This window comes from Pelophylax lessonae, assembly GCF_965119305.1.
Source record: "Pelophylax lessonae genome assembly, chromosome: 3".
Classification (NCBI taxonomy): Eukaryota; Metazoa; Chordata; class Amphibia; order Anura; family Ranidae; genus Pelophylax; species Pelophylax lessonae.
In genome coordinates this window covers 29,750,747-29,776,910 of record NC_138770.1, presented here as the reverse complement: position 1 = coordinate 29,776,910, position 26,164 = coordinate 29,750,747, and the positions used below count along the sequence as shown (strand labels likewise).

General features: G+C 46.0%; 1 protein-coding gene across 1 annotated transcript in view; it reads right to left on the bottom strand.

Moving 5' to 3' along the window:
* Positions 1 to 21,402, bottom strand: part of LOC309550266 (uncharacterized protein) — a gene marked incomplete at both ends in the record, with an annotated part of 211,727 nt that extends 190,325 nt beyond the window's left edge. The window contains 3 exons of the mRNA XM_082250674.1: positions 19,876 to 20,052; positions 21,155 to 21,252; positions 21,369 to 21,402. Coding sequence (XP_082106800.1) covers positions 19,876 to 20,052; positions 21,155 to 21,252; positions 21,369 to 21,402 — 309 coding nt within the window. The remainder of the gene's footprint in view (positions 1 to 19,875; positions 20,053 to 21,154; positions 21,253 to 21,368) is intronic.
* Positions 21,403 to 26,164: the final 4,762 nt, after the last annotated feature.

The following is a 26,164-nucleotide window of genomic DNA, read 5'->3' as shown; positions in this document are numbered from 1 at the left end:
ATATATATATCTATTGTACACTGCAGTTGCCTGCCCGCTGTGTGTGAGAGGCCACAGACCTACCACAGACTGTACTGTGTGCACACCACACTCATTTCGGGTGGCACAGGCACAGTACCTGGCATTTTAAAAAATATTTTTTTTTTCTCTGTCATAATTGCAGTGAGTGCTGTGTCAGGTCCACAGAGTGCACTGTACCCACTGCAGTGCACTGCCCACCACTGATATATATACGTTGGCACAGCATCTTGTTGCAATAAATTGAAAAAAAAAATATTTTTTATTATTGCAGTTGCCTGGGCTGCCAGTGACTGTCAGGTCCACAGAGTGTACTGTGCCCACTGCAGTGCCACTGTGTGCCCACCCACCACTGATATATAAGGTGGCACAGCAGCTTGCAAAGTAAAAAAAAAATATATATTTTTTTAAATTGCAGTTGCCTGGGTGCCAGTGACTGCTGTCAGGTCCACAGAGAGTGTACTGTGCCACTGCCCACCCACCACTGATATATAAGGTGGCACAGCAGCTTGCAAAGTAAAAAAAATATATATATTTTTTTAAATTGCAGTTGCCTGGGTGCCAGTGACTGCTGTCAGGTCCACAGAGAGTGTACTGTGCCACTGCCCACCCACCCACCACTGATATATAAGGTGGCACAGCAGCTTGCAAAGTAAAAAATATATATATATTTTTTTAAATTGCAGTTGCCTGGGTGCCAGTGACTGCTGTCAGGTCCACAGAGAGTGTACTGTGCCACTGCCCACCCACCACTGATATATAAGGTGGCACAGCAGCTTGCAAAGTAAAAAAATATATATATATTTTTTAAATTGCAGTTGTCTGGGTGCCAGTGACTGCTGTCAGGTCCACAGAGAGTGTACTGTGCCACTGCCCACCCACCACTGATATATAAGGTGGCACAGCAGCTTGCAAAGTAAAAAAAAATATATATATTTTTTAAATTGCAGTTGCCTGGGTGCCAGTGACTGCTGTCAGGTCCACAGAGAGTGTACTGTGCCACTGCCCACCCACCACTGATATATAAGGTGGCACAGCAGCTTGCACTCATAGTACAACAGTAACAACACATTAAAAAAAAAATGACAGGCAGAGGCAGGCCACCCCGCAAGGGCCGTCGTGGTCGTGGTGCTGTGATTTCCTTAGGCTCTAGAATAATGCCCAGTGTTCAGAGGCCACCACAGCCCCTGAACTCAAAAAATTCTGAGGCCATAGTTGACTGGCTTACACAGGACACCCAATCGTCTACAGCTTCCGCTCGGAACCTTAATGCACCATCCTCCTCCAGCTCAGCTTCGGGCACCTCTCAATTTACCACTCGCCAGCCCGCCGGCACCACCACCAACACTAGCACCACAGCCGCTTCACTTGATCCGTCAGAGGAGTTATTTTCACATCAGTTTGAAGAAATAAGTGATGCGCAACTATTAGTGCCAGAGGATGTAGATAACGGGGATATGTCTCAGTCAGGCAGCATTATACACATGGACGTACATTGTGATGATGATGATGTTGTACCTGCTGCTGCTGCCTTTGCTGAGTTGTCAAGTGAAGCGGCTGATGATGACGATGTGTCTGTGGATGTCACCTGGGTGCCTGCTCGAAGAGCAGAAGAAGAGGGGGAAAGTTCAGATGGGGAGACAGAGAGGAGGAGGAGACGAGTTGGAAGCAGGGGGAGGAGGTCATCGCAAGGAGCTAGTGGCGCAGTCAGACAGCATGTAGATTCGGCACCCGGGGTCAGCCAGACAGCACGCCAATCAACGCAAGCTGTTGCCACCACCAGAATGCCGTCCTTGCAAAGCTCAGCAGTGTGGCATTTTTTTTGTGTGTCTGCCTCTGATATCAGCGATGCCATTTGTAACCTGTGCCAAAAGAAACTGAGTCGTGGGAAGTCCAACACCCACCTAGGTACAACTGCTTTGCGAAGGCACATGATCTCACATCACAAACGCCTATGGGATCAACACATGAGTAAAAGCAGCACACAAACTGAAAGCCACCATCCTCCTCCTGGTCCAGCATCTTCAGCCACGTCAACCACTGCTGTCCTCCATGCCCCCTATCAACAACCCGCCCCTCCGCCTCTCACCTTCAGCAGTTCCTGCTCGTCACCTGCCCACAGTCAGGTGTCTGTGAAGGAAATGTTTGAGCGCAAAAAGCCAATCTCGCAGAGTCACCCCCTTGCCCGGCGTCTGACAGCTGGCTTGTCGGAACTCTTAGCCCGCCAGCTTTTACCATACAAGCTGGTGGAGTCTGAGGCCTTCAAAAAATTTGTCGCTATTGGGACACCGCAGTGGAAGGTACCCGGCCGAAATTATTTTTCACAAAAGGCAATCCCCAACCTGTACTCTATTGTGGAAAAAGAAATCATGTCACGTCTGGCACACAGTGTTGGGGCAAGGGTCCATCTGACCACTGATAGCTGGTCTGCAAAGCACGGTCAGGGCAGGTATGTAACGTACACTGCGCATTGGGTAAACCTGCTGGCGGCTGCCAAGCATGGAATGCGTGGCTCTGCTGCAGAGGAGTTGGTGACACCGCCACGACTTGCAGGCAGGCCTGCTGCCACCTCCTCTACTCCTCCTACTCCATCCTCTTTGCTAACCTCCTCGGCTGAGTCCTCTTCTGCTGTTGCGTCTTGCTCCACACCAACTGCACCCCCCAGCTCCCCAGGGGCTATTCCACATGCCGGATACGACAGTGTCACGCTGTCTTGGGGTTGACTTGCCTGAAAGCAGAGAGTCACACCGGACCAGCACTACTGTCCGCCCTGAATGCACAGGTGGATCAGTGGCTGACCCCGCACCAACTGGAGATCGGCAAAGTGGTGTGTGACAACGGGAGCAATTTGTTGGCGGCATTGAATTTGGGCAAGTTGACACATGTGCCGTGCATGGCACATGTGTTGAATCTGATTGTGCAACGTTTTGTGCAGAAGTACCCAGGCTTACAGGACGTCCTCAAGCAGGCCAGGAAGGTGTGTGGCCATTTCAGGCGTTCCTACACGGCCATGGCGCACTTTGCAGATATTCAGCGGCGAAACAACATGCCAGTGAGGCGCTTGATTTGCGACAGCCCGACACGTTGGAATTCAACACTGCTAATGTTCGACCGCCTGCTCCAACAAGAAAAAGCGGTCAACGAGTATTTGTATGACCGGGGTGCTAGGACAGCCTCTGCGGAGCTGGGTATTTTTTTGCCACGCTACTGGACGCTCATGCGCAATGCCTGTAGGCTCATGCGTCCTTTTGAGGAGGTGACAAACCTAGTGAGTCGCACTGAAGGCACCATCAGCGACATCATCCCATATGTTTTTTTCCTGGAGCGTGCCCTGCGAAGAGTGCTGGATCAGGCCGTAGATGAGCGTGAAGAGGAAGAGGAAGAGTTGTGGTCACCATCACCACCACCAGAAACAGCCTTACCATCGATTGCTGGACCTGCGGCAACACTGGAAGAGGAGTGTGAGGAAGAGGAGTCAGAGGAGGAATGTGGCTTTGAGGAGGAGGAACACCAACCACAGCAGGCATCCCAGGGTGCTCGTTGTCACCTATCTGGTACCCGTGGTGTTGTACGTGGCTGGGGGGAAGAACACACCTTCAATGACATCAGTGAGGACGAGGAATTGGACATGAGTAGCTCGGCATCCAACCTTGTCCAAATGGGGTCTTTCATGCTGTCATGCCTGTTGAGAGACCCTCGTATAAAAAGGCTGAAGGAGAACGACCTGTACTGGGTGGCCACGCTACTAGACCCCCGGTATAAGCAGAAAGTCTGTGACATGTTACCCAATTACCGGCAGTCGCAAAGGATGCAGCAGCTACAAAATAAGTTAAAAACTATGCTCTACACAGCGTATAAGGGTGATGTCACAGCACAACGGGAATCCAACAGGGGAAGAGGTGAAAGTAATCCTCCTCCTACCACCACAACCACGCCGGCAAGGACAGGACGCTTTACAGACGTCTTGTTGATGGAGGACATGCGGAGCTTTTTTAGTCCTATGCATCGCCACAGCCCTTCGGGGTCCACCCTCAGAGAACGACTCGACCGACAGGTAGCAGACTACCTTGCCTTAACTGCAGATATCGACACTCTGAGGAGCGATGAACCCCTTGACTACTGGGTGTGCAGGCTTGACCTGTGGCCTGAGCTATCCCAGTTTGCCATTGAACTTCTGGCCTGCCCCGCTTCAAGTGTGCTGTCAGAAAGGACCTTCAGCGCAGCAGGAGGTATTGTCACTGAGAAGAGAAGTCGCCTAGGTCAAAAAAGTCTTGATTACCTCACGTTTATTAAGATGAATGAGGCATGGATCCCGAAGGGACTGACAGTGGGGGATGCATTTGACTAAAAAAGGCCTGGTGATGACTGAGATGCCTTGGCCTAAAAATGGTCCACACGCTGCTGTATATAATCATTCTCTGCATGCCGGATGACTTACGTGACGTCTCCGCCACCAACTACGGTTCAAGCAGCAATGTTTTAGTGCACTTTCTGCCTTAAAACCTCAATTTTTCAGGCCGCTGCTACAGCAGCGGCTGCAACAATACCTACTTTTTCATGCATGTGTACATGCCTAATTTTTCTGGCCTCTGGTGCTACACTGTGGCTGCAAAAAAACAAAAAACAAAAAAAAAGGCACATACATGTGTCAATTCCCCTTCGTGATCGTTACCTTGTCGTGGTGAAGGGGCTTGCGTATCACAATGAAGCGATCACCTCTAGGATTGTGTTGGCACACCCCAGATGATAAGGTCGTTGCTTCATTGTGTACAGACCAAAAGCGATCCGCAGGATAATTTTTCATAAAAAAAAACATTCATTTTCTTTCATTCTTTCTGCGGAGCTGGGTATTTTTTGGCCGCGTTACTGAATGCTCATGAACAATGGCTGTAGGCTCATGCGTCCTTTTGCGGAGATGACAACCCTGGTGGTCAGTCGAACCCAAGGCAACATCATCGACCTCATCCCATATGCGTTTTTTCTGGAGCGTGCCCTGCGAAGAGTACTGGATCAGGCTGTAGATGAGCATGAAGAGGAAGAGTTGTGGTCCTCATCACCACCAGAAGCAGCCTTGTCGTTGTCAATTGCTGGACCTGTGGCAACGCAGAGAGAGGAGTCTGAAGAAGAGAAGTCAGAGGAGGAAGGTGGCTTTGAGGAGGTGGAATACCAGCCACAGCAGGCGTCCCAGGGGGCTTGTTCTCACCTTTCGGGGACCCTTGGTGTTGTATGTGGCTGGGTGGAGGAAGAGACCTTCAATGATGTCAGTGAGGACAAGGAACGGGACATGGCTAGCTTGGTATCCAACCTTGTGCAAATTGGGAGTTTGCGGTTGTGCAAATGGACTGACTGACTGTTAAACGGGGAGTTTGGTCTGTCAGAGTTTGGTCTGTCACTGTGAAGCGGGCAACGGGCGTAACCCTTACACTACTTGACCGATAAAACATCATACCTGATCGTATTCACACACTGGATGTTTTAGTGCTGGTTTACACTGCCGCTACCACTAAAGTAGCGTCGCTTCCAGTGCGACTTTGGCGCGACTTAGCGCGACTTTGGCGCGACCTCATCGCGAGGTGACTTTTTATTTGGCCAATCACAATATCATGTTTTGTTACCGTCACCTAATTTCCTTTTCCTGTTTTTTGTTTTACATATTTCCCCATGTGTGCAGTGTTGTCTGTGTCATAGCTCAACTGATAGGCATGTTTGCCTTGGCATATCATATTTCAGCTTGCCAGAAAGAAAAAAAGACAGCTGGAAAGACACTGCATTAGTTTTCTACTAAAAATCATAAGAAAAATGCTGTTTTTTTGGGTTGTGGACATACTACAGAGCTGAAACTTGACAGGTACACTTTTTAGACCCCCCAGACACTAAATACAAAAAATGACATGCCTGCCTAAAAAAATGCCCGATAAATGCCTGCAAGAGAAAAAGACAGCCGCAGAGAAGCCGTATTCCTGAAAATATAAGAAAAATGCTGTTTTTTAGGGGTTCTAGACATGCTACAGATCTGAAACTTGACAGGTACACTTTTGTGACCCCCCAGACACTAAATACAAAAAATTACATGCCTGCCTAAAAAAATGCCCGATAAATGCCTGCAAGAGAAAAAGACAGCCGCAGAGAAGCCGTATTCCTGAAAATATAAGAAAAATGCTGTTTTTTAGGGGTTCTGGACATGCTACAGATCTGAAACTTGACAGGTACACTTTTGTGACCCCCCAGACACTAAATACAAAAAATGACATGCCTGCCTAAAAAAATGCCCGATAAATGCCTGCAAGAGAAAAAGACAGCCGCAGAGAAGCCGTATTCCTGAAAATATAAGAAAAATGCTGTTTTTTAGGGGTTCTGGACATGCTACAGAGCTGAAACTTGACAGGTACACTTTTGTGACCCCCCAGACACTAAATACAAAAAATGACATGCCTGCCTAAAAAAATGCCCGATAAATGCCTGCAAGAGAAAAAGCCAGCCGCAGAGAAGCCGTATTCCTGAAAATATAAGAAAAATGCTGTTTTTTAGGGGTTCTGGACATGCTACAGAGCTGAAACTTGACAGGTACACTTTTTAGACCCCCCAGACACTAAATACAAAAAATGACATGCCTGCCTAAAAAAATGCCCGATAAATGCCTGCAAGAGAAAAAGCCAGCCGCAGAGAAGCCGTATTCCTGAAAATATAAGAAAAATGCTGTTTTTTAGGGGTTCTGGACATGCTACAGAGCTGAAACTTGACAGGTACACTTTTGTGACCCCCCAGACACTAAATACAAAAAATGACATGCCTGCCTAAAAAAATGCCCGATAAATGCCTGCAAGAGAAAAAGACAGCCGCAGAGAAGCCGTATTCCTGAAAATATAAGAAAAATGCTGTTTTTTAGGGGTTCTGGACATGCTACAAAGCTGAAACTTGACAGGTACACTTTTGTGACCCCCCAGACACTAAATACAAAAAATGACATGCCTGCCTAAAAAAATGCCCGATAAATGCCTGCAAGAGAAAAAGCCAGCCGCAGAGAAGCCGTATTCCTGAAAATATAAGAAAAATGCTGTTTTTTAGGGGTTCTGGACATGCTACAGAGCTGAAACTTGACAGGTACACTTTTTAGACCCCCCAGACACTAAATACAAAAAATGACATGCCTGCCTAAAAAAATGCCCGATAAATGCCTGCAAGAGAAAAAGCCAGCCGCAGAGAAGCCGTATTCCTGAAAATATAAGAAAAATGCTGTTTTTTAGGGGTTCTGGACATGCTACAGAGCTGAAACTTGACAGGTACACTTTTGTGACCCCCCAGACACTAAATACAAAAAATGACATGCCTGCCTAAAAAAATGCCCGATAAATGCCTGCAAGAGAAAAAGCCAGCCGCAGAGAAGCCGTATTCCTGAAAATATAAGAAAAATGCTGTTTTTTAGGGGTTCTGGACATGCTACAGAGCTGAAACTTGACAGGTACACTTTTTAGACCCCCCAGACACTAAATACAAAAAATGACATGCCTGCCTAAAAAAATGCCCGATAAATGCCTGCAAGAGAAAAAGCCAGCCGCAGAGAAGCCGTATTCCTGAAAATATAAGAAAAATGCTGTTTTTTAGGGGTTCTGGACATGCTACAGAGCTGAAACTTGACAGGTACACTTTTTAGACCCCCCAGACACTAAATACAAAAAATGACATGCCTGCCTAAAAAAATGCCCGATAAATGCCTGCAAGAGAAAAAGACAGCCGCAGAGAAGCCGTATTCCTGAAAATATAAGAAAAATGCTGTTTTTTAGGGGTTCTGGACATGCTACAGAGCTGAAACTTGACAGGTACACTTTTTAGACCCCCCCAGACACTAAATACAAAAAATGACATGCCTGCCTAAAAAAATGCCCGCTAAATGCCTGCAAGAGAAAAAGCCAGCCGCAGAGAAGCCATATTCCTGAAAATATAAGAAAAATGCTGTTTTTTAGGGGTTCTGGACATGCTACAGAGCTGAAACTTCACAGGTACACTTTTTAGACCCCCCAGATGCTAAATCCAAAGAAATTTTTTATTTTTATTTTTTTTTAATTTTTCCAATAATTGGCTCTCTATCAAAAAATTATAATTTTTAAGAACTTTTTTTTGCGTGATCCCTCTCCGGCATGCCACAGTCCAGGTGTTAGTCCCCTTGAAACAACTTTTCCATCACTATTGTGGCCAGAAAGAGTCCCTGTGTGTTTTAAAATTCGCCTGCCTATTGAAGTCTATGGCGGTTCGCCCGGTTCGCCGTTTCGCGAACATTTGCCGATGTTCGCGTTCGCCGTTCGCGAACCGCGAATTTTAGGTTCGCGACATCACTATTCAACACACCCTAACTCATTTACAATACATCCATACTCATTCAACTTCATACTCTCCTGCTTCCATATTTCTGCAACTGATTTTAAGTTTGTTCTTGCCAAATCTGTTTCATACATTTTACAAAAAATCTGCCAAATCCTAGTATCAAAGGTACCTTCTTGTCTTATCCTACAACTAGGATTATTAGCTGTCCAACTACAGAACTTTTTGATTGGCTGTGTGGCCCATTCACCATGCTTCTGAAGCATGTAATCTAAAGCGGTGGTCCTTGTGACCTTTTTCATCTACCCCTGGTCGGTATCTACGGAAACCCAGTTTCCCATTTCACTGTTATCCAAAAAAATAGAATAACTGCCTATAACTTCCAAGTCCCTGACCTGGACTTCGGCCCTCACACAGCCGGTAACCTATAACTTCCAAGTCCCTGACCTGGACTTCGGCCCTCACACAGCCGGTAACCTATAACTTCCAAGTCCCTGACCTGGACTTCGGCCCTCACACAGCCGGTAACCTATAACTTCCAAGTCCCTGACCTGGACTTCGGCCCTCACACAGCCGGTAACCTATAACTTCCAAGTCCCTGACCTGGACTTCGGCCCTCACACAGCCGGTAACCTATAACTTCCAAGTCCCTGACCTGGACTTCGGCCCTCACACAGCCGGTAACCTATAACTTCCAAGTACCTGACCTGGACTTCGGCCCTCACACAGCCGGTAACCTATAACTTCCAAGTCCCTGACCTGGACTTCGGCCCTCACACAGCCGGTAACCTATAACTTCCAAGTCCCTGACCTGGACTTCGGCCCTAAGCCGGTAACCTATAACTTCCAAGTCCCTGACCTGGACTTCGGCCCTAAGCCGGTAACCTATAACTTCCAAGTCCCTGACATGGACTTCGGCCCTAAGACGGTAACCTATAACTTCCAAATCCCTGACCTATTACCATATGCATATGTTTACATATATACTATAACAGAGATAAAAACCTTTAGATGTATATGAAATGTCAGGCTAAACAGTCATATACATTCAATGCTTGCTACGTCTCAAATGGACACTCCGAAATGAGATTGCTTTACCAGAACATAACTGGGGGTCACGTTCCTGCGTGTCCAAGACACCCACAGTGGTGAGGGTTGACCCAACCTCACCTTTCGCAACAAGTGTTAGTAGCAACAATATATACACCGACTAAGGGTTTAGGTTCTTTTAAGAGGGTATTACGTCAAAAATAAACAGAGTTACCTGGACGTCATTTGATGGACTGAAAAACATTGTAAGCAGACAATGGGCTTACCTGGCCAGATATTTTCAGTGTATCCAATGCAGTCCAGATGTCTCACTCCGTCCGCAGATGACGTCACCTCTCCTGGCTGGCTCGCCAAACTGTTGTGGAAATTTTCCTCAGGTACAAAATACCTGTTACCTGTTAGTCAGTGATACCAAATCAGATAATATATAGCTATATATATAATGAGATCAGACAAGACTCAAGATGGCTGAATCATAGTGACCTGATTTATTACAGCGTGCTGGAGTTTAAATATACTCAAAAATGGGTTTGTCATTACAATCTGACGTACAAGAAATGGGTTGTTATTAACATCTTTTGTCCAATCAAAGTTAAAGCGGTTGTAAACTCTATAAAAAAAAAAAAAATAAAAAAAAAAAACCTGCAAGACAAAGGCATAATGAGCTAGTATGCATTGCATACTAGCCCATTATGTGTAACTTACCTTAAAACGAAGCCCCGACACGGACCCACGGACATCGCTGTGGGCGCTGCCATGGTCCCTCGTCGTCTCTTCCAGGTTCGGCGGCTCCGGCGCGCTGATTGGCCGGAAGAGACGGCTCCGGCGCGATGATTGGCCGGAGCCGCAATGACGTCACTCCCGCGCATGCCCCAAATTGCACCGCTATTGGACCAAAGTTGTGATCACAGTAAACACTGTTCTAGGTGTAGTGGTCCCTCTGGATCCTAGACAATGCTTGTTGGGCATGCTTGATACGGTCACCCAGGACAGATGTCTTGGGGAGGCGGTAGCAAGAGCCCTGTAGACTTTTGTTAGTACATTGGACTGCATCTGAACCTCCCACACACGAGATGTGGCTTGAACAGTTGGGTAATAAATTGCGCATTGAAAAACTCATATATCAACATAGGGGCTCCCCTTACAAATTTGAGAAGGTGTGGGGTAGATGGTTGGCTACTCCGGGCCTGGTCCCTGCGGACTTGGTACTAGATAGATTGCTGCGCCAATAATAGCATTTATAATGTTACCTGGGAGGAACTGTAGAGGCTATAGGAGCTTTATGTTTGTAATTCTGTAACATTAGGTATGTATGCACCTGTTATTAATGTATTGTTGTTGGCATCTCAATAAAATTCTTGATTAAAAAAAAAAAAAGGGGGGTTTTAGTAGCAGAGGATTAAAAACACTCCAAAGAGGTAAGATATACAAGTGCTTATCTGGTGGCAGAGTCTGTGGATGTGGATCCTCCTAGAACCGTCCTGCAGGACCACCTATTCCGGCTGCTGGGCAGAGAGATGGCTGGCTCGGGAGCCTGGAGGAGCCCCAAGAATCCACGCTAACCAGCATGGAAGGCACAGCGGAAGTGACATCACTGGAAGGATAGGAGGTACCAGATGAGAAGAGAAGCAAGGCTACACGCTCAGAGTATTTGGCTCCTTCTACAGGCCTTACACCTTAGTCTATACAGAGCTGGGCACAACTCTGAGGACAGCAGCCGCAGGTGGTCCTGTGCATTCCTTTATTGTACCTCCATAACCAAAGACCAGTGACGTTTTATGAATTACCCTCTACCCTGATCATTGGTATTTTTAAATATTTATTGCTGGCTGGACTATATATAAACTCTGTGCACCAGTATCTCCTTTCTCCATTAGTAGAAACACAGGATCTCCATCTTCCCTACTAACAGAACAGCGATCTGCCTTGTTTACATCAGCAAACCACTGTTCTGCTTCTCTCGGGAACGATTGCCGGGTGCTGGTGGACATCATGTCCGCTGGGCCTGCTGATTGGCTCTCGCTGTGTCCAGCAGGAGCTGAGCACCAGCAGCATGCATGGACGATCCAGACCCCGAAATGCAGATGACGTAGAGGTACGCGATTCTGTGCTGAATGGCCACCCTGACCAGTACATGTATGTGGGGTGGACCAAATAAAGGTTTCCCTGATGAACAGAGAGGTGATTATATGGTGAATAGCATGAGGAACTCCTGTGCCCAACTGAGATTGAAGATGTGGTGGATGTCTCCTTTTGGTTTGGGAACTGTGGACAAAGAAGAACTCCTGGAACTCTTCTGGCCTTAGCTCAGTGAGATAGAGTTTGGAAGACTAATGTCATAGACAGGTTGCCAAAAAGTTTAGGGCTTTAGAAAGGGCGTCCAATGGCTGTCAATGTGGTGCCTTCTCCACTCTCCATCTCACTAATAAAACCCCAATGGATGACTCTATGAACTGATCACATTCCAATCACCGATCATCTAATCATTGGTAAAAAAGAAGACTCGGCACAGAATATTGTACGAAGAGTTTTTATTGTACAAGATCAGAATAAGCGATTACCACACAGTAATGATATGAATAAAATAAAGCTTAAATCTTTTATAATAGAATTAACAAATGTGTCAAATGTATTAATAATCATACATTGGTTGGACCAATAAAAAGCCGGCTACTTCAATAAATCAAGCTCATGTATTGCCCACTTGTTGCCCCACGTCTTGTTATGATTTCCCGCCTGTTGCCTCATGTGGGGAGGGATGGGTAAAGGTAGACAGTTAAGTCATGATTTTACCACCCCCTTAAGCTTAAATGGCAGCCGGATGGGGCGGTACACATGGCACTGCAATTTGTGTGTATTCTCTGATGGCTAAAAAGGCTTCCTTCTTGACCAAAACATTTCCCGCACTCAGACCATCAATAGGAAAGCTCACCTGTGTGTATTCTCTGATGTCTAAGAAGGCTTACTTTATGATTAAAACATTTCCCGCACTCTGAACATGAATAGGGACGTTCCCCTGTGTGCATTCTCTGATGGCTAAGAAGGCTTCCTTTTTCATTAAAACATTTCCCGCACTTTGCACATGAATAGGGACGCTCACCTGTGTGAATTCTCTTATGTCTAAGAAGGTTTCCTTTTTCATTAAAAGTTTTCCCACACTCTGAACATGAATAGGGACGCTCAGCTGTGTGTATTCTCTGGTGGCTAAGAAGGTTTCCTTTTCCATTAAAACATTTCCCGCACTCTGAACATGAATAGGGACGCTCCCCTGTGTGAATTATCTGATGTCTAAGAAGGGTTCCTTTACGATTAAAACATTTTCCGCACTGTGAACATGAATAGGGACACTCAGCCGTGTGTATTCTCTGATGGTTAAGAAGGGTTCCTTTTTCATTAAAACATTTCCCACACTCTGAACATGAATAGGGAAGGTCACCTGTGTGTAATCTCTTATGTCTAAGAAGGGTTCCTTTATGATTAAAACTTTTTCCACACTCTGAACATGAATAGGGATGCTCCCCTGTGTGAATTCTCTGGTGCTGAAGAAGGTATCTTTTTTCACTAAAACATTTCCCGCACTCTGAACACGACTAGGGAAGCTCACCTGTATGCATTCTCTGATGGCTAAGAAGGGTTCCTTTTACATTAAAACATTTCCCGCACTCTGAACATGAATAGGGACGCTCACCTGTGTGTATTCTCTGATGGCTAAGAAGGTTTCCTTTATGATTAAAACATTTCCCGCACTCTGAACATGAATAAGGACGCTCATCTGTGTGTGTTCTCTGATGGATAAGAAGGGTTCCTGTATTATTAAAACATTTCCCGCACTCTGAACATGAATAGGGAAGGTCACCTGTATGTATTCTCTGATGACTAAGAAGGCTTCTTTTCTGTTTAAAACGTTTCCCGCACTCTGAACATGACAATGAATTTTCTCCTGTATGAACCCCTTTATGGTATAAAGAAGATTCCCTGAGATGAGATGGTTTCCCGCACCCGTCGGCACTGTCAGATATTAGAGGACTATGTGAAGTATCAGGAGATTCCAATGATCTCCTCCAATGGTGAGGTCTGTCATGTATATTATGAGGAACGGGATTTACTTCTGGAGAAGATGTCATGTCATTATCTTCTGTAGTCACATCTTCCTCCGATGTCCTTCTATTCCCACCACAGAGTCCGTCTGTCAGAAGACAAGAAAAATTACCAAGAGTTTTCCACACTCATATACACTGCTCAACACTTTATAATCAGATTATAGCATCAAGTCAGGGAAACTCCTGGGATATTCATCTGGTCAGTCAAGTAGCAGAGGGGGTTGTTACCAACAGGTGCACTAGATGGGCAACAATGAGACGACCTCCAAAACAGGAATGGTTTTACAGGCGGAGGCCACTGACATTTTCCCTACTCTTTTTTTCTGAGTGTTTGTCACTAGTTTTGCATTTGGCTGGGGTCAGTGTCACTACTGGTAGCAGGAGGCCATACCTGGACCCTATAGAGGTTGCACAGGCAGTCCAACTCCTCCAGGATGGCACATCAATACCTCCCATTGCCAGAAGGTTTGCTGTGTCTCCCAGCACAGTCTCAGGAGCATGGAGGAGATTCCAGGAGACAGGCAGTTACTCTAGGAGAGCTGGACAGGGCCGTAGAAGGTCCTTAACCCATCAGCAGGACCAATATCTGCTCCTTTGTGCAAGGAGGACCAGGATGAGCGCTGCCAGAGCCCTACAAAATGACCTCCAGCAGGACACTGGTGTGAATGTCTCTGACCAAACAATCAGAAACAGACTTCATGAGGGTGGCCTGAGGGCCCGACATCCTCTAGTGGTCCCTGTGCTCACTGCCTGGCACTGTGGAGCTCGATTGGCATTTGACATTGAACACCAGAATTGGCAGCTCCACCACTGGCACCCTGTGCTTTTCACAGATGAGAGCAGGTTCACCCTGAGCACATGTGACAGACGTGAAAGGGTCTGGAGAAGCCGTGGAGAACATTATACTGCCTGTAACATCGTTCAGCATGACCGGTTGGGTGGTGGTCAGTGATGGTCTGGGGAGGCGTATCCATGGAGGGACGCACAGACCTCTACAGGCTAGACAATGGCACCCTGACTGCCATTAGGTATTGGGATGAAATCCTTGGACCCATTGTCAGACCCTATGCTGGTGCAGTGGGTCCTGGGTTCCTCCAGGTGCACAACAATGCCCGGCCTCATGTGGTGAGAGTATGCAGCCAGTTCCTGGAGGATGAAGGAATTGATACCATTGAATGGCCTCCATGCTCACCTGACCTGAATCCAATAGAACACCTCTGGGACATTCTGTTTCAGTCCATCCGATTCCGCCAGGTTACACCTCAGTCTGTTCAGGAGCTCAGTGATGCCCTGGTCCAGATCTGGGAGGAAATACCCCAGGACACCATCCGTGGTCTCATTAGGAGCATGCTCCGACGTTGTCAGGCATGCATACAAGCACGTGGGGGTCGTACACACTACTGAGGACCATTCTGAGGTCCTGCAATTACATTTCACCAAAATGGACTCGCCTGCTGCATCATTTTTTCACTTTGATTTTCAAGGGTGTCTTTGAGTTCAGCCCTCTGTAGGGTGATAATTTTCATTTCCATCAAACTATGTGGCATCCTTTCCTTCCTAACACATTACCCAGTCCATACCAGTATAGATCCTAACACATTACCCAGTCCATACCAGTATAGAGCCTAACACATTACCCAGTCCATACCAGTATAAATCCTAACACATTACCCAGTCCATACCAGTATAGATCCTAACACATTACCCAGTCCATACCAGTATAGATCCTAACACATTACCCAGTCCATACCAGTATAAATCCTAACACATTACCCAGTCCATACCAGTATAGATCCTAACACATTAACCAGTCCATACCAGTATAGATCCTAACACATTACCCAGTCCATACCAGTATAGATCCTAACACATTACCCAGTTAATACCAGTATAGATCCTAACACATTACCCAGTCCATACCAGTAAAGATCCTAACACATTACCCAGTCCATACCAGTATAGATTCTAACGAATTACCCAGTCCATACCAGTATAGATCCTAACACATTACCCAGTCCATACCAGTATCTAGGTCCTGAATCTAGGGAAGCAACTGGCAACACTGAAAAGAATCTCCATACTAAAAGAAGAGCTGGGAACGTATCCAGGTACAGACAGGGGCCTACACAGAGGAGGGCGGAGATACAAGGGTGCAGGCATCAAAGCAGAGTAGTTGGGTGACAGGAAGGGTTGAAGGGAAAAAAGCCAGGAGGCCGATCCTGGGCTGGAGCACCCCAGTAAATACGCCCTGTTGCGTGATGTTGGGGAAACCAGTCAGGGACAGCATTGCTGGAGCAGAGCGACGCCCCTAGCTGCCAGGGGAAGAACTCCTCAAGTAGGGGCGGGAGCAAGGGAAAGGAAAGACAGGTTCTGGTGGTAAGGGACTCTGAAGGACAGAGAGTGCATTCTGTCAAAAAGACCGTAGGTGCTGAGCTGTCTTTCTTTTTACCGGGCGCTCAGCTTCGGCACATCACGGATCTGTTGGACAGATTATTGGGTGGGGTTGGGGAAGACCCAGATGTCATTGTACACGTGGGTACCAATGACAAAGTCAGAGGAAGATGGAGAGTCCTAAACAATTTCAGGGACTTAGGCACTAAGTTGAGGACTAGGACCTCCAAGGTGATTTATTTCAGAAATACTACCTGTACCTCGAGCCACACCAGAGAGGCAGCGGGAGATGAGGGAAGTAAACAAGTGGCTGAGGAGCTGGTGTAGTAAGGAGGGTTTCGGGTTCCTGGAGAACTGGGTCGACTTCTCAGTCGGCCACCGGCTCTTTGGTAGGGACGGATTGCACCTAAATGGGGAGGGTGCAACCGTACTGGGTGAGAGGATGGCCGAAAAGTTAGAGGGGCTTTTAAACTAGGTCCTGGGGGGGAGGGTACAGATGTAGAATTAGCCAAAGGGGAGCAAGGTTCAGCGGGCACAAATGGGGACATTAGCGGTAGGGTGTTCAGAGTTCCTAAACCCAAGGTGGGTATGGGGAAAAATCGCAAGAGCAGCCTAAAAACAACATCAAAACGAGGATATAGTATGCAACCAGACAAAATTACGAGGTTTGTATACCAATGCTAGAAGCCTGGCCAACAAGACGGGAGAGCTGGAGCTGCTGATGTATGAGGAGGACTTAGATTTTGTGGGGATTTCAGAGACTTGGTTTGACAGCTCTCATGATTGGCTGGCGACCATTCAGGGGTATTCCCTTTATCGCAGAGATAGAGAAGGTAAAAAATGGGGAGGGGGAGGGGTATGTCTGTATATTAAGAACAGTGTACAGGTAAATATGAGGGATGATAATAATGGAGCTATGGATGAGGTAGAATCCCTATGGGTAGAACTTCAAAGGGAAGGCACTATGGGGAAAGTAATATTGGGCGTATGCTATAGGCCCTCCAACCAGAGGGAGGAGGGGGAGGCGGACTTCCTTTCACAGATTGGATTGGCAGCAAGGATGGGAAATGTAATTATAAATGGGGATTTTAATTATCCAGATATAGACTGGGCAGAAGAAACCGCACATTCATCCAAGGCTCTGCAGTTCCTAAATTTTTTGCAGGACAATTTCATGGGTCAGATGGTGAACGCACCGACAAGAAACAATGCGGTACTAGACCTACTGATTACCAACAATACAGACCTGATCACGGATATAGAAATACGGTGCAACTCGGGAAATAGTGACCATAGGTCAATTCGTTTCAGTATTAATCATAGTAATAGGAAACACAAGGGTAATATAAGGACACTGAATTTCAAAAGAGACAACTTCCCTAAACTACGCTCTTTGCTAGACAATTTCAAATGGGATAGAAATCTAGGAACAAAGAACAAAGGAAAAATGGGAGTTCTTCAAGAGCATACTAAACAAAGGGATTGGCCAGTGCATTCCAAAGGGGAATACATTTAAAAGAGCTAAAATAAATCCAGGGTGGCTAAACTCCAACATAAAAATGCATATTAATACTAAAGGAAAGGCCTTCAAAAAATACAAGGCTGAGGTGTCATTGGCAGCATTCCAACATTACAACGAGTGTAATAAGAAATGTAAAGGCAAAATCAAAGCGGCTAAAATAGAACACGAGAGACATATAGCGGAAGAGAGTAAAAAAAATAAAAAAACTAAAAATTCTTTAAGTATATACATAGTAAGAAAGCGAGGCCAGAACACATTGTCCCCATAAAAGACGATGAAGGGAATCTGGCCACAGAGGACAGTGAGAAAGCGGAAGTGCTAAATAATTTCTTCTCTTCAGTCTTCACAAAAGAATCGGGGGGCTACACTAACCCAGCTTGTAATGCTAAACTAAACAACACACCTCAGGAAGTACCGCCATGGCTAACAGAAGATAGACTTAGAACTAAACTAGAGAAACTTAACATAAATAAATCACCGGGACCGGATGGCTTGCACCCGAGGGTTCTTAAAGAGCTCAGCCAGGTGATTGGCAGACCGTTATTCTTGATCTTTAAGGGTAGTCTACAGACGGGTATGGTGCCAGCTGATTGGAAAAATGCCAACGTGGTACCAATATTTAAAAAATGTCCGAGATATATCCCGGGTAACTATAGGGCGGTCAGCCCAACATCAGTAGTCTGCAAGATTTTGGAGGGGATGTTAAGGGACCACATACAAGACTTTAGTAATGAAAACGGTATTATTAGTAGTAACCAGCATAGATCATGAAAAATCGTTCTTGCCAAACCAATCTATTAACCTTCTATGATGAAGTGAGTTGCCATCTAGATAAAGGAAAGCCTGTGGATGTGGTGTATCTAGATAAAGGAAGGCCTGTGGATGTGGTATATCTGGATAAAGGAAGGCCGGTGGATGTGGTGTATCTGGATAAAGGAAGGCCTGTGGATGTGGTGTATCTGGACTTTGCAAAGGCATTTGACACAGTTCCCCACAAATGCTTACTGTACAAACTAAGGTACCTAGGTATGGACCATAGGGTGAGTACCTGGATAGAGAACTGGCTCCAGGGGAGAGTCCAGAGGGTGGTGATAAATAGGAAGTACTTGGGAGGGTGTGGAAAGTGGGGTCCCCCAAGGATCTGTCCTGGGACCAATCCTGTTTAATTTATTAATAAACGACCTAGAGGAGGGGATATCTAGCACAATCTTTGTATTTGCGGACGATACTAAACTAAGCAGGCCAAATTCTTCTATGCCGTATGTGGTAACCTTACAAACGGACCTGAACAAAATAATGGGGGGGGGCAACTACATGGCAGATGGCAGTGGCCACTTACTAAAACTAGAGGGAAAAAGGTTTAACCTTAAAATACGTAAAGGGTTCTTTACTGTCAGAGCAGTGGGGATGTGAAATTCTCTTCCACAAGCAGTGGTATCAGCGGGGAGCATCGATAGTTTCAAAAGACTATTAGATCGGCACCTTAAAGACCACAACATAGAGGGGTATACAATGTACGGTTAACATAAAACACACACACACATCATAGGTTGAACTGGATGGATTGATGTCTTTTTTCATCCTCACCAACTATGTAACAGTATAGATCCTAATACATTACCCAGTCCATACCAGTATAGATGCTAACACATTACCCAGTCTATACCAGTATAGATGCTAACACATTACCCAGTCTATACCAGTATAGATCCTAACACATTACCCAGTCCATACCAGTATAGATCCTAACACATTACCCAGTCCATACCAGTATAGATCCTAACGCATTACCCAGTCCATACCAGTATAGATATCCAGCATGATATTTTCCCCATTGAGATCTGATGTGTTTTCAAAGTGTTCCTTTCATTCTTTGGAGCAGTGTATGTTGGTTGAGCATTTCAAAGTGTAAAAGAGATCTGTGGTGGAACTGGGTGCAATCACAACACCAAACTATGACAACTAACCAGATCAATGATACCACCCAACCAAACATCACTAAGTAAGCTTTAACCCATTCTTGTATAATTACCTGAGCTGATATCTGGAGAAGTTTCTTCCTCTTTAACTGCGTCCATCATCCCAACCTCTTCTGTAAAATGCTGATCACCCCTCACATACGTCTTTTCCTTTATAACCCCAATTTGTACATTTATCAGATCTTCATCCTAAACCAACAAAATGGCAGAAATAATATTAAATACAAAAAAATAATAATGATAGAAGAATGATATCTCTTAGAGCTTGGGATCACTCTCCTTTATTCTCATCTACCTGATGATGGTGGGGGATGGTGTGACCTTCCTGTGTGGAATCCTGGGAATACGGAGGACGGGGACATCTCTCTGGTGGATTTCTGTAACTGGATGACTCCACCATGGTGTCCTGGTACTGCTTTCTGTGACCATTTGGAAACTCTGCCTCCTCCATTACAAAATCCTCATCATCCTCCTCTTTTATCTCTTCTTTAATGTTGACCTGTGTGGAATCCCGGGAATACAGAGGACGGGGACATCTCTCTGGTGGGTTCCTGGTATTAGGTGGCTCTATCATATCCTTGTGTCCTTCTGAAAACTCCTCCATCACTCCATACTCCTCATCCTCCTCTTTATACTCTTCTTTAACAACAATATTATCATCCCCGAGGTTTCCACTCTGAATATATAATAAAACATTCATTGTAACAAACACACTTGTATATAAATCATAACTATCAGTAATTGTTACTCATCTACCTGATGATGGTGGGGGATGGTGTGATCTTCCTGTGTGGAATCCCGGGAATACAGAGGACGGGGACATCTCTCTGGTGGGTTCCCATTACTGGATCCATCTGTAGGAAACACACACACTGACTGAATACATTGTTTCTATGTGTTTATCAGATGATGGGGGATTTAGGTGGATCCTCCGTACTGCTCTCTCCTTTACAATAAAGTCTCCTCTTAAGCCCCGTACACACACGCAGATCGTCGTCATACCAACGTCGGCGGACGAAAGATCTGCCGATTGTATGCGTGTTAGTATGGTGCCTCCGACAGATGTCTGCACACAATCCGCGGACAAGAGTCTTTCTTGCAAACATGAAAATTTTTGTCTGCAGACACCAGAACGGACGATTGTTCGCCTGTCAGTACAGAAATCAGCTGACAGACCGCAGATTTGCAAGACTGGGCATGCTCAGAAAATAAAAAACACAGGGAAAGTTAACCATTACATGACATCACTTCTGCAGTCAGCTGAAGTCTGCGGACAAAATTCTTGTGCTGTCCTTGTGCTGTCTTTGCACTTTTCAACAGACACCGACATCCCGGGGAGAAAAGACGAACATTTGTATGACGACGATCTGCGTGTGTGTACGGGGCTTTACCCGGTGATGTGAGGGGCGGATGATTCTCCATCATGACGTCTTTGTAGAAGTTGATCTACAGATCCTCAAACATCAATCCATGTACCCAAACAGTTTTTGTATTTAGTGGCTATCACTCACCTGTGCTGATGTCTGGAGAAGATTCCTCCTCTTTAACTTTGTCCATCATCCCAACCTCTTCCCTGAACTGCTGATCACCCCTCACATACGTCTCTTCTTCCTCTTTAACCTCATCTTTTATATCTATCAGATTTTCATTCTAAACAAAAAAAATAGCGGGGGATGGTTTCTTTAAAATGTGAGCACAAATAACCTTATACCTAAAAGTGAAATATATTTTCATACAGTCAGATCACTTTTATGATCTCAACATCCATCTTTACCTACCTGATGATGGTGAGGGATGGTGTGACCTTCCTGTGTGGAATCCCGGGAATACAGAGGACGGGGACATCTCTCTGGTGGGTTCCCATTACTGGATCCATCTGTAGGAAACACACACACTGACTGAATACATTGTTTCTATGTGTTTATCAGATGATGGGGGATCTAGGTGGAGCCTCCGTACTGCTCTCTCCTTTACAATAAAGTCTCCTCTTACCCGGTGATGTGAGGGGCGGCTGATTCTCCATCATGATGTCCTTGTAGAGATCCTTGTGTCCTATGAATCTTCTGAGAATCCTCCTCACCTCTCTGGTCAGATCTGTGTTTTACTAATAGAAATAAGAGTGATGTCATGTGACCTCGCAAAATCCTCCTCACCTCTCCGATCAGGTCTGTGCTTTATTAATAGCGATAAGAGCGATATCATGAGAGACAAGAGAGAAAGCAAAGTGGCAGCATTGGGTCTGGGTGAAGAGTGGGCGACAGAAGCGTCAAATATGGAGTGTGAAGAGTGGAGATCTGAAACGTTGAATAAGGGAATGAGGAGTGGGGGACAACAGTGTCAGTGGGGGTTGTGGAATATAGGTGAGCAGTGTGGGAAGGGAGTAAGGAGAGGGAAACAACAGTGTTGGATTAGGAATGAGAAGTAGGGAACTGGGGTGATAGATGGGGGGTGAGGAATGGTGGAAAGCGGTGTTAAATGGGGGGGTGAGAAGCGGGGGACAGTGGTGTTACATGGGCGTGAGGAATGGTGGAAAGTGGTGTTAGATGGGGGGTGAGGAGCAGGGGACAGCGGTGTTAGATGGGGGTGAGGAACGGTGGAAAGCGGTGTTAGATGGGGGATGAGGAGCGGGGGACAGTGGTGTTAGATGGGGGGGGGTGAGGAATGGTGAACAGCAGTGTTAGATGGGGTGAGGAATGGGGGACAGTGGTGTTAGATTGGGGGTGAGGAGTGGGGGCCCAGTTGGTGTTGGGGCAGAGGACGGGATTAATGTTAGTAGTGACAAGGGAGGAAAGCTGCTGAATATTTTCATGGGTGAGTGTCGGGGTCACCCCGAGCTCTGCCTCTTCCCCAGATAGAATATGAGTACCTCAGCTCTGCCTGGTGAGGGCGCTACAGGAGAGCTGGAGGAAGTTTTGCTGCTCATCCTACTTATGTGATTTCACTGGGGGACTGCAATCTGATTCTCAGTGTTATGAGTTCCTCTGTTTCTGTTCCCCCGGCATAAAAACTGAAGGAGAACATTTTATTTATGTAATTAAAGATTATATATAGAAAATAATATCTTATTACCTCCTCTACTGCCACTTCCAGCTACGTCTCCTCTCTACTTTCTCCCGACTCACCTCTGGAATTCCTTTTTATATCTGACATCACTTCCTCTGTGGACCTACATCACTTCCTGTCAGTATCTTACATCACTTCCTGTCTTTACCTCATCACTTCCTGTCTGTGCGTTCCATCTGAGAGAAGTCAGGTCACCACCTTGTGGACCATATTGTAAGGTGACCAGATTTTTTAAATGAAATCCGGGGACTTTTTTTTTTTTTTTTGCAAATGGTAAACTATTTTATGAGCATATTTCCTTGAAATGATCTATGCGGTGTATGTGGGATGTGTTTATGGAATGATTGTATGATATATACGTTATTTCTCACATTTCGTCCATGAGATAGAAAAAAAAAAAGATAAAGATACTTTTTAGAATTTTTTGGGATAGGACTACCAAATGTTAGGAGGATAAGATACAGGAAAAACTTGGAGGGGAGGATGGGGCAGCTAAATTAAAATCCAATCCGGGCAGGAGTGATGGTGTCACCCTCTCTGCAAAAGGTAAGAAATACTGCAGAGCTGCAATGTGCAAATAGTGGTGAAACACCCGATATATAATCATAATAAAATGTAAAATATGCACATTAATTGTTCTATTTATTGTGATTATATATGGGGGGGTCACCACTATTTGCACATTGCAGCTCTGATATATTTCTTACTCTCTGTAGAGAGGGTGACACCATCACTACTATATTGTAATACATTGGTTGATTTGCACAGGATATTCATTTATAGGTTTTACCATTATAAGTCCATTTGTAGAATATTATAGATGAAGTGTAGGGCAGTGCTGCATTTTTTGTTTTTTATTGTTGCACGTTAGATAAGGGAACCGGCTAACAAGATTCTCTTATTGCTTTTGAGATTTTTTTAGATGCATAGTAGTTGTTTTACTTGATTTGTTATGTCCCCTGTGGACAGGTAACAAGTGGCCCTGCATATTGGTGGTCAATGTGCCCCTGTATGCTGGCGGTCAGTGTGCCCCTGTATGATGGTGGTCAGTGTACCCCCTGTATGCAGGAGGTCAGTGTTCCCCCTGTATGCTGGTGATCAGTGTGCCCCCTGTATGCTGGTGGTCAGTGTGCCCCCTGTATGCTGGTGGTCAGTGTGCCCCTGTATGCTGGTGGTCAGTGTGCCCCCTGTATGCTGGTGGTCAGTGTGCCCCCTGTATTCTGGTGGTCAGTGTGCCCCCTGTATGATGGTGGTCAGTGTACCCCCTGTATGCAGGAGGTCAGTGTTCCCCCTGTATGCTGGTGATCAGTGTGCCCCCTGTATGCTGGTGGTCAGTGTGCCCCCTGTATGCTGGTGGTCAGTGTGCCTCCTGTATGCTGGTGGTCAGTGTGACCCTGTATGCTGGTGGTCAGTGTGCCCCCTGTATTCTGGTGGTCAGTGTGCCCCCTGTATGCTGGTGGTCAGTGTGTCCCCTGTATGCTGGAGGTCAGTGTGCCCCCTGTATGCTGGTGGTCAGTGTGCCCCCTGTATGCTGGTGGTCAGTGTGTCCCCTGTATGCTGGAGGTCAGTGTGCCCCCTGTATGCTGGTGGTCAGTTTGCCCCTGTATGCTGGTGGTCAGTGTGCCCCTGTATGCTGGCGGTCAGTGTGCCCATTGTATGCTGGTGCTAAGTGCAGGGTTCAGGAGGATGCCACATGCAGGGTTCAAAAGGATGCCACGTGCAAGGTTCAGGAGGAAGACAGGAGTTCAATTGTACAAGACACAGAGGAGTCAATGGGCCCTTCTGAGGAGTGTGAGGAGTCTCAACCTAGTTGTAGCTCTCAAGGGTTGGAAAGTGAATCTGGACCCAGAGATGGGGTGTCATTAAGGCTACGAAGGGAAATACACCCGCCAAAGAGACTGACGTATGATACCCTAACGCCCCAAGGAAGATGATCTTTTTCCACCTGCTGACACTATTCGGTTGCCCACTGATTTCTTATTAACCTATTGTGAGAGTGACTCAGACCTTTCTAGTAATTTGTATAGTCAGCTGTTCGAAGGTGCATTTATTGGCCAGTTGTCAGCTGTTATTAGTTCCACACAAGACTGCTGTTAGTTTTAATTATGTGGTACTTTATATCTCAATGGAGTCTCCCACTTAGGAGTCCCATCATCTTTGGGGACCAAAGACATTCAAGTGGGGGGAGGATGTAGCCAAGTGAAGAAATCGCTACCAGCATAGTTAAGGCTTATATACTGTTCCTTTTAGTTTGTTTCTTATTTTGAGTTTCTCCTGAAGAGTGGCGTGTTGGATTGTGGAATATATAGTCCAGTGGAGGATGAAGACTGTGCAATGTGGGCCAAATGGAACTATCCTCCTAGGGAGATGCGGGTTCCGTGGGGGATTATGGGAGAGTCTATAAATAAGTGTAGCGGGGTCTTCCATTATACAAGTGTAAAAGACTGCTGCTTGACATTTGAGAGGAACTCGGCTCCATCTAGTGGCCAAAAGGAGCCGAGCTAGGGAATTTCTTTTGATGTGATTTTCCTTTCAGGAAGTTGAGCAGTCTTCATCGCCCATAGTGCTTTGAGAGTACCAGGATGCACTGCTTCACCGCACAGCCTTCTGGGGGAAGCTTTATAAAGGAAGGGAGGAGCCAGGCTCACTCTCTTGGGAAAGACACAGTGAGACAAGCAGGAAGCCAGCGCTGTGGGCTGATGCTGCATGCTAGGCCGAAACTCCTGGGCCTTAAGTGACTAAGTTGCAGTGTTTCATCTCCAGTAGAGGATCCCTCCTGGAGGTCCCATCGATGTTCTACAGAGACCAGACTCATCCACCCCAAATACCTAGCGCGGCTGGTGACAGAGGCCGGAGACTGAGACCGCAGCGGAGGCTTCCTGGGAGACAGTCCTGTTGGTGAGAGGGCACCTGCCCAAAAACTGACTCTATCTATCAAAGAAGTAACTTTAGTCAGGATTAGCCTTAGAGTAGTAGAAGGCAGTTTACCAGGTGGCCCAGTACATCTCTCACAGAAGTTTTACCGCCAATCCTGCACAGACACCCAGCGGTGATTATTAACTGTTTGCTGCCATTCTCTCTATTGATCACCCATCCTCAATGTGGATTACAAATCGCGAGTGCACCAACGTTGCTAGCGAAGATATAGAGAAGAAACAGCGGACTCAGATAGGTCTGACTGTCTGGTACTGTGTCTAACTGAATGCTGAGCCTTATTTCCAAAAGTATAATAGTGATTAAGATGGTGGTCCTATGGGCTCGGAGACATTTCCTGAAACAATTAATGTGCCCTTGAGGAGTGATATCACAGTATTTATCTTATCTTTGATTAATTAATCAGTATATCCTTTTACAAAGTCATATTTTACTGTATCGAAACTGTTTATTTGATTTACAGTAAATAACTTTCCTGTTTAAAAGCAAGCTTGTGTGTGGTCACCTTGTATTACCCAGAAGGACTGCAGCTGGAGAGAGGTAACAGGTCATTATTATTTATTGAAGTGTTATATTCCAATCTGTGTAGCCATTTGGTATTCCAGTCCTATTCTGGGTCAGTTGTGCCTAGGGAGGGTTCGAGCCAATTCTGTGGGTTGTTAGGCAGGACGTAGACCCAATAATCTAATCAGCAGCTCCTTCGGGGGTGGTGCTACACGTGGGGGCTCGTCCGGGATTATCTACAGTCCTGCAACACAACCCTCTCAGCCACAGAATCCCCCTCAACGCAG